The sequence below is a fragment of the Polyodon spathula genome, chromosome 4 (assembly GCF_017654505.1).
Source record: "Polyodon spathula isolate WHYD16114869_AA chromosome 4, ASM1765450v1, whole genome shotgun sequence".
NCBI classification, from domain to species: domain Eukaryota; kingdom Metazoa; phylum Chordata; class Actinopteri; order Acipenseriformes; family Polyodontidae; genus Polyodon; species Polyodon spathula.
In genome coordinates this window covers 17268237-17276382 of record NC_054537.1, presented here as the reverse complement: position 1 = coordinate 17276382, position 8146 = coordinate 17268237, and the positions used below count along the sequence as shown (strand labels likewise).

Genomic DNA, 8146 nt, shown 5'->3' with positions numbered 1-8146 from the left:
AGTCATTGCAGTTACCCAGCTCATTTCTACTGTAAATCCCTTATGTCCCTTATGTACGTCAAGAGGTTTGATTTCTTCATAAACATAATTAATCTGTAGGTAACGTTAATCAAACATAGTTTATTCAGGAATCAAAATGCAAGCAAGAACAAAGCAAATCAACTGTGATCCATCAATGATCTCAGTTATCTCTTATATCAAAGCACCTTATTAAGCAGAAACAATTTATGTGAAAACAAGTGTGTTATCATCTGTCCTGAGGCCATAGCTGCACTCGGAGTTACAAAAAGCCAGTCACTCCCTACATGGGTGTATTTCGGGCCACATGCCAAGCTAAAGAGCTACAAGGTCAGGGAAATAAATCCTTACGGTGTTAACCACTGTATTTTTGCTCTGAATTTTGGCAGTTTTCACCTGCTTTTCCCATGGTCATGCTAAGCATTTATCCTAGTTTACCTGGGCTTGGCTTGTTCTTTAATATGCTTCACCAGACCCTGCTGTTCTTTACAATGCTTATCTATCCTTTACCATGATGTCACAATGCTTTATTACATGTTGCTATGCTTTTACTCTCAGCTAGATCAAAACGGGACCCCCACATAGACAGATAGGGGCAGGGGGATTTAAAGAGACCATTCAGTTTTAAAGGCTGCCCACTTACAGCCTCTTGACATTGGCACATTAGAAGTGACACAAATGTTAATGGGGTTCAAATTACTTATTTATTTTGAATCTTTAGACATGCAAAGTTCTGTGGAATAAACTGAAATGATGTACCCCCACCCCCACCCCCCCACCCCCTTGAAGGCTATTGTTGCACAGGTAAACTAAGTGACTACAAATTGCATGATAGGGGTACAGTTCTCTACAGTATTGTTCCGCTTCATAACAATAAAAATAGGCCCTCTGCTGTTTTTGATTTCCTATTTGCATGCACTGTTATACAAATACTCAGGTACTGTACATATGAACTTGGTTCCTATTCATTTTCAGGGGAATCTGTTAAACAGAAGTAGGGCTGCAGTCGTTCCCTAGGCACAGTGCAGATGTTAGGATTGTCTGTGCAATGTTCTAATGGCTACAGAAACCAGGACACTTGATTTTATTCTCATATCTGAGCATTGTGTTTCACAGGCATCATGCATGAGAGCCGGGGATGTGGCTGGTGAGCTCCTGTGCTGGAACAGTTAGTCGGCGAGTAGGCTGGTGAGATGGAGAGTGCCCTGAGTGGGAGTGTGGACTCCAGGGCTTCCCTTCGCACTGTCAGCTCCATTAACGCAGTGCAGCTCGCAGCCAGACTCGAGTCCTACGAATCCGGGGAAAAGAAATCCATATCTGATGTCAGACGGACTTTTTGCCTATTTGTTACCTTTGATCTTCTGTTCATTACCTTCCTGTGGATCATTGAACTGAACGTAAGTTATGTCTTTGCCATTATCCCAAAAAAATGGTACCTGTCTGAATTTCAATGTTCTGAAGTTGTTGTTATTAGCAACATCAAAGTAGAGCCCTGAGTGTTTTGTAATGCATGTTATACACCTGGCTGTGTTTGTTTATTTATTTGTTTATTTTAATTCTAGGTAGACGGAGGCATTGAAAGACAGTTAAGCAAGGAAGTTCTTTATTATGATTACCACTCCTCCTTCTTTGACATATTTGTAAGTAAATGATTTATGCTTAATATCATAAATGGGGGTTGTCGAACAGGGCTGTGAATATTTCTAGAAACATCAGTTGGATTTGCATGGCACACCATGGTACAGATCATGTATTCCATGTATTGTATTGTCAAACTAAGGTCAAATTACCTTGTTTAGTATTATTGTATATTTGGCAGCATTTTATATTGGCAATTTAATTTAAAATATATTCCTGCTAAGATGATTTGATTAACAGTTAAAGTAAAGGATAGTAAATAAGTAACTAAACCAGAATTATGACCATAGTAAACATAAAATAGTAATAATAAGTTTAGTCTTAAACACATTTCAAAAGTTACTTTAAAAATACCAGTAGTATTCCGTATTTACCAGTGAGGGTTTTGTGTGCAAATATATGGATGTTTTTACACAGTACAGCGTTTGTTTTTAACTGCAGGTCCTAGCAGTTTTTCGATTTACTCTACTGATACTTGCTTATGCAGTGTGCAGGTTGAGACATTGGTGGGCTATAGCGGTAAGTTTTTAACCTTGTTGGTTGTTATGCTAGTACAGGTGGTTAAATTGGTCACTACTGCACTTACATTTTTGCTGAAATCATAACAAAAGCTGTGACCCAAGGCACTGAAGTCCACTGTATGTGCATTCAAGGTGGTGCACTTATGATTTTTGATCTTATCATTTTACCTTTTATCATATGGAATGCATGGAAAGTATTTGTATGCAGAACACACAGTTTAGGTCAGGTGACCTGTAGACTGTGTTGCAGAACCACTTTCCAAAGTTGATTACTGGGCATTGACAACAGATGAGCTGAGATGTTCAAGGCAATCCAGGAAACCTGACTAACTAAACTATATACATTAGCATGAGAAGCTATAATCATTTCTAGGCAAACTTAAACAAATTATTCAATATATTATATAGCACACAGTTGTTTGTCTCATTCTGTATCTTCATATTATCGACTTTTGTTTGATGCTTTTTAAAAATGTACTCTGCATTTATAAAGTTTTAACTTTGGCATTATAAACATTGACTGAATAACATTAAAATATCTGTTACCTTAGGGTCACCATATAGATAAAAAATTAAACTAAAAAATTGATCTTTGAGATAACTAGTTAACACACACACAGTGTTGTCCTTTGGCTGATTGATATTGCTATATATCGTAACTCTTCGCAATATATAGATATAAATAATATAATATATAAATATATCGTATATATATATGAATATATTATATTTATATACATCAGTTTTAATTTCTACATTTCAGATAACAACAGCAGTTACCAGTGCTTTTTTAATAGTTAAAGTCATCATCTCAAAGGTATGTATGCATATTACAAAATGTCCTAAATATCTGAAGAGTCACAAAAGCACAATTCTGCATTAAGAGACTGTATCTTTCAGCTGCTTACCCAAGGGGCTTTTGGCTACCTGCTGCCTATTGTGTCCTTCGTACTAGCATGGATAGAGACCTGGTTTTTGGACTTCAAAGTATTGCCACAGGAGATGGAGGATGAAAATAGTGAGCATGCATTTTGTTTTGGTCCTTTCAAAGTAATCTGATATTTAAAAATGACTTCTTAGAGAGTCAGAAGGATGTGTTGAAAGCATCCTCCAATACATCCTAATCATCTGCGGTGCACGTTTTGTAGGGTTCCTGTCGGTTCCGGATGCCTCAGAGAGGGCGGTGCTCATTCACCCAGGCCCTCTGTCTGATGGACAGTTCTACTCGCCTCCAGAGTCTGTAGCAGGTAAGGGCAAAAACTCATGAAGAACTCAATGATCACATAAATATTCCACCTAGTATGAAAGCTGTTGTTGCATGTCCTGGATTTATAAACGCCTCTCTCTGACTGTGGCAGACAGGACATGCAGTTCCACACTTTACTGCTGTCATTGTTGTCTGTCTCACTAGACTGTGTGTGAGAAACATATAGTGCAAATATAACGATGGCAAAAAAGTAACAAATGATCCCTGCATATGTAAGTGGTGTTGTGTGTGCAGCAAAGGTGATCCAGTGCCTTCTGTTGGTGTGATTGATTCAGTGGTCACAGCAAGGTGTGTTATTTCAGAAAAATTCTAAGGGGGGGGGTGGAACGGTAGCGTGGAACGTTACAGTCGGTGTTTTCACTGAAACGTTCGTGTTTTAAAAGTGCTTTAATGCTAACCGAATTGCTGTGCTCCCAGCTTACGATATCACTCAACTAAACGTGTCAGTTACACACTGGAACTACTGCTACATTAAAGAAATAGCGGTACAACATCATTTTCTAAAAATCCTTTGAGTAGCAGCTACAGACATTAGAGTACTCTTACTTCAGATTATTGAAAACAAATGTATTGCATGGGCTTTACAAAAAGAGACAGGGGTAATAATGCAGTTTTATTTTAGAGCGTCCGTCTGCATACATCTCACCAAATTTGATACATGCTTACGGAGTTATAGCAACCACACCCTCTGGCTCTCTTTCATATGGGTGTTGTCAGTATGTTGGCCAGTTTTTTCTCTAGTAATGGATTTTAATGGAAACAGTTTTTTCCTGATTATATGTATCACCTTTGCCAAATTCTTACATACACATAACTGCTGATTCACTTTGACATTTTAATGGAAACATAGCCACTGGTAATAAGCAGTATGTAATGGTGTAGTTCTTTTATTTGGCCACAGCATGGCACTCCTGCATCAGTACGTCTGCCTAAAGTTCTCAGTAAACGAGAACACAATATTTTGTTCATTTTATTTGAATGTTGGCGGATACACTTACAGACATGTACAGCTGAATCCTGATAATAATTGCAGTTTCTTAAAAGCCTGCTGTACTTGATTTGTAATTTCAGCAGTTCCACAGCACCTAGATGAATCAGCACAAGGACATTGTTTAATCATAATATTTATGTTTATTCAAAGACTAGGACTAACACAATTCTAACAAAGACCTATTTTTTAAATTCAGCAACATAACCACAATGTTGCTATTACTTCTGCCCTTGTCTGAATCTTTGTCTATGTTGCAGGTAATGGAGTTGTGGTCTGTTATGTTTCTCAGTAATTTCATTAACATTTACCAAGTGCTCTAACTGTATTTTAGAACTGTTAAGCCGCAGAATCAGACTGAGGCTTATCAGGAACATGGTGAAATTAAAGCAGCTGTGGCTTACTGTATTTTAGCCAGTTTGAGGTGCCAAACCCTGTGGAACTGATCTATTGGTTGTGTTCCCTAGAATGCTGTGCAGTTAACTGTGGATTGCGGTACACATGTGTGAATTTTCCATTGCATACCTTTGCAGCCAAGTTTGCATTGTGGTTTGTGATCTTGAAGTGTCAGTTTACACAAAAGAAAGATGTTTGCTACTTTCTTGGGAATGCAACTCAGTAACTAAAAATAATGCTTGTTTAATTGGCTAGCTCCTTGAAGTCTTCAAAAGAGCTTTCCAAAAGCAGTCCGTCAAAAACAACCAACGTTCGGCAAGCACACAGGGCGTATACTTTCTTTAAGTTTGCCTTTTTAAGTGGCTAATAATATGTTTGTCGAATATCTCTTTTGTTAGACCTTTTCTCTTTGTTAATATTAAATTAATAATACAAATTTAGTATTCTTCAGTACTAGGATGTAACATTATGGTTACAGATGATCAAATAATGGCTGCAGATTCATACAAATGTCAATGCATTCGCTGTTATTCCTGTGCTGGTCCACTTGAATTCATTTTGAATTTGTGTCCATTTAAAAATTCTACTATTGTCCATTTTGAATTCTTCTTATTCTGCACTGTTTAGGAAAACATATCTTGGCAAGTAATGTATACACTGAATGAATTATTCATGACAAAAGTCTTATATATTCTTATTGTTTACTGTTCTGAATAGTGTAATTGGATTTTCTTTCTGCAATATGTTGATTTATTTATTTTTTTAACAACATTTTCTTGTTTTTCATACAAGCCATTCTATTCTGCTGCAACACTAGCTTCAGGACCCCCATACACTTGTGTGATTTTCTGAACATAGAAGAGTGTATGGGGATAGACAGGATCCTACTTCCATCTGACTTACAGTGATAAAATAGAAAAAGTCTGGAAAACACAACATGTCCACTGGTAATCAATGTTTTAGAATCCTCTGTAAGGATTTATTTTAGTTAATTTCTGTTTTCCACAAATACGGTACAAATAAGGACACACGACAGTCAGTTGTATTTGTTTTACTGGCAATATTAAGACAGTTAGTGTAAAATAATGTTTTATTTGGTTTTAGATTCAGATGAGGAAACAGAAGAAAAGCAGGATCACGAGAAGCCGGTTCTTTAGCGGGTATGTAGCATAAAATTAGAACTTTTGAGTTTAGGTAAGACACACAATATATCATTTCAGATCTTGATATAAACCTGGCATTGCTTTATAAGAAGGTAGGATCCTGTGTGATCTGACATTGATTAAGTGCTTGGAGAAAACAAAGTGTACTTGCTGCGCATATCCATTCACTGCATCTTTCTCAGTCCTTTTAGACAATGAAATGGATTTTGGTATTTTTACTATAAATCGTACACAGTATTTTTTTTTGTTTGTTTGTTTTGTTGTTGTTGCTGGGACCAATGCACTTAAGTGGAGACTAAATGCATTTTAGGTTCCAGCATCTTAAAAACTACAGTGCAGAAGTTATAAAGAGTCTGGCTCATCTGCATTCGGGTTATAGAGCTTTTCACTGCATCTCACTGACAGGGAACAGCATCCATACCGGCAGTGCACCGCACAACACAGCCCGTTCCATTAGTTTGTAAAGATCTTAATGTATAGCCCTTAGCGCAAAATGAACATTTATTGGTTAATAAACTACAAAAGCGGCCCTTAAAATGTAGCGTGACCCATGTTTGCTGATAAAGGTTTATTAAAAGCTGTAAATATGAGACCTACAGTATATCACAAATTGAATAATTTTAGTAGTTAACTTCTTTAGGTAATCAGTTATATGATTACTCAAAAATGTTTATATGAAATATTTAGTTGTAACTGATTTTCCTCTTGTTTTACATTAACCTAAATTCTTTCCTTGATTCTCAACAGTGTTAACTCGAAGAACAATGTGTGGTGCCTCAAGAGACCATTACAACCTTAATCTGCTCTGTGATCCAGTCACCAGTCGCACTGAAACTTTTCTTTACTGAACAAAATGGAACTGATGTGGATGTTGACTCAATGAGCAGAAGCTACAAGAGCCGTCTTTTGCCTTAGAACTGCTAACAGCACTACTAGTCCTGTCCATTTTCACTGTACTAACTCTCAATGCAATCAGTTGGTTCAGATATCATGATCTGAATGTTCAGCAGATCTACAGCTAACTTAAACCACTAATTGTAAATAGTTATTTGTTGAGAAATCTTGTACCATTCATAGTAAATCGCTGTGCTCGGTACAGTTTATAATAAAGAAGTGGTTTCCTCTTAATTCGTTTTTATCAAGGTTCCAACACAGTCGTGAGCATTGTGATGAATTTTTCTTTTATCCAAGTGGGTATATTTTACTTTTAGGGAAGATTTGATTTAATGAACAGCAACAAAACTGAATGCCTATTATACAAACACATGTTCCGGCTTGTATTTTAACTTTAATTAATTAATGCTAGTGACGGTAACATACACTGAAGTTCCAATATGTAATTTGAATTGAAATGAGTAGCTGGATAACACAACTTGCTGTTAATTTAAATACAGCAAAAACTCTGCTTTTAGAAATTGAGCCTTCTATGTAGTACTATTTATGTGCAATTGATACTCTTTTCTACTGATTCAAAAACAACATTTCACCAGGACTCTATTAAAGAACTGCTATGATTAAAACATCACATGGCTTTCTACTTAATAGTTTCAAATTGTCATACATATCAGTTAGAAATATTATCTTGTAATAAATGTAAATTACAATAATGTAATGTATTACAATGTATATGAAAGGTATGCATGTGTAAATATAAGTGCAGTATTTTTTTTTATATGAAGTGCAATGGAAATATATACATCAGGCTTAATAAAGGAACTCTGATTATCACATGAATGTATGCCCTGTACCAGTCCCAGAACCACAGCCTAGTGGTCCCATGTTAATTAATAAAATATCTTCCTGTCAAAATATTGTGGTTAAGAGTGAGTCTTTTATGAAAAAATACTATCTAAATGTATTCTTCCCAGTGCATTTCATCTGCACCCCTAACGTCACTTTCTTGTTTCTATTTTAAATTATTATTATTATTATTATTATTATTATTATTATTATTATTATTATTATTATTATTGTTTGGCTAATATCCTTACTTAAGTGATAATCCATTTAAAAAAATGTATGTAGCTTTACATTCTAAGGTGTCCATACATACACTTTATTAGGACCTGCACCTAATGCTGTGTTTAGCCACTGTTTTGCAAGCTCACAGCCTTGGCACATTATGGCATAGACTCCACCAGGTGATGGAAGGTGT

The 8146-nt window shown here is 36.1% G+C and overlaps 1 protein-coding gene across 3 annotated transcripts in view; it reads left to right on the top strand.

Moving 5' to 3' along the window:
• LOC121314240 (STARD3 N-terminal-like protein) overlaps positions 1-7800 on the top strand; it is a 15543-nt gene extending 7743 nt beyond the window's left edge. For 2 of the 3 annotated variants that reach the window (XM_041247278.1, XM_041247279.1), the window contains exons 3-9: positions 1135-1415; positions 1581-1658; positions 2098-2175; positions 2941-2994; positions 3078-3195; positions 3326-3424; positions 6739-7800. In XM_041247278.1, the coding sequence (XP_041103212.1) occupies positions 1212-1415; positions 1581-1658; positions 2098-2175; positions 2941-2994; positions 3078-3195; positions 3326-3424; positions 6739-6839 (732 nt within the window). In that variant the 5' untranslated portion in view covers positions 1135-1211 and the 3' untranslated portion in view covers positions 6840-7800. Of the gene's footprint in view, positions 1-1134; positions 1416-1580; positions 1659-2097; positions 2176-2940; positions 2995-3077; positions 3196-3325; positions 3425-5932; positions 5989-6738 lie in introns of all 3 variants that reach the window. The other variant, XM_041247280.1, reaches the window with a different exon arrangement.
• Positions 7801-8146: the final 346 nt, after the last annotated feature.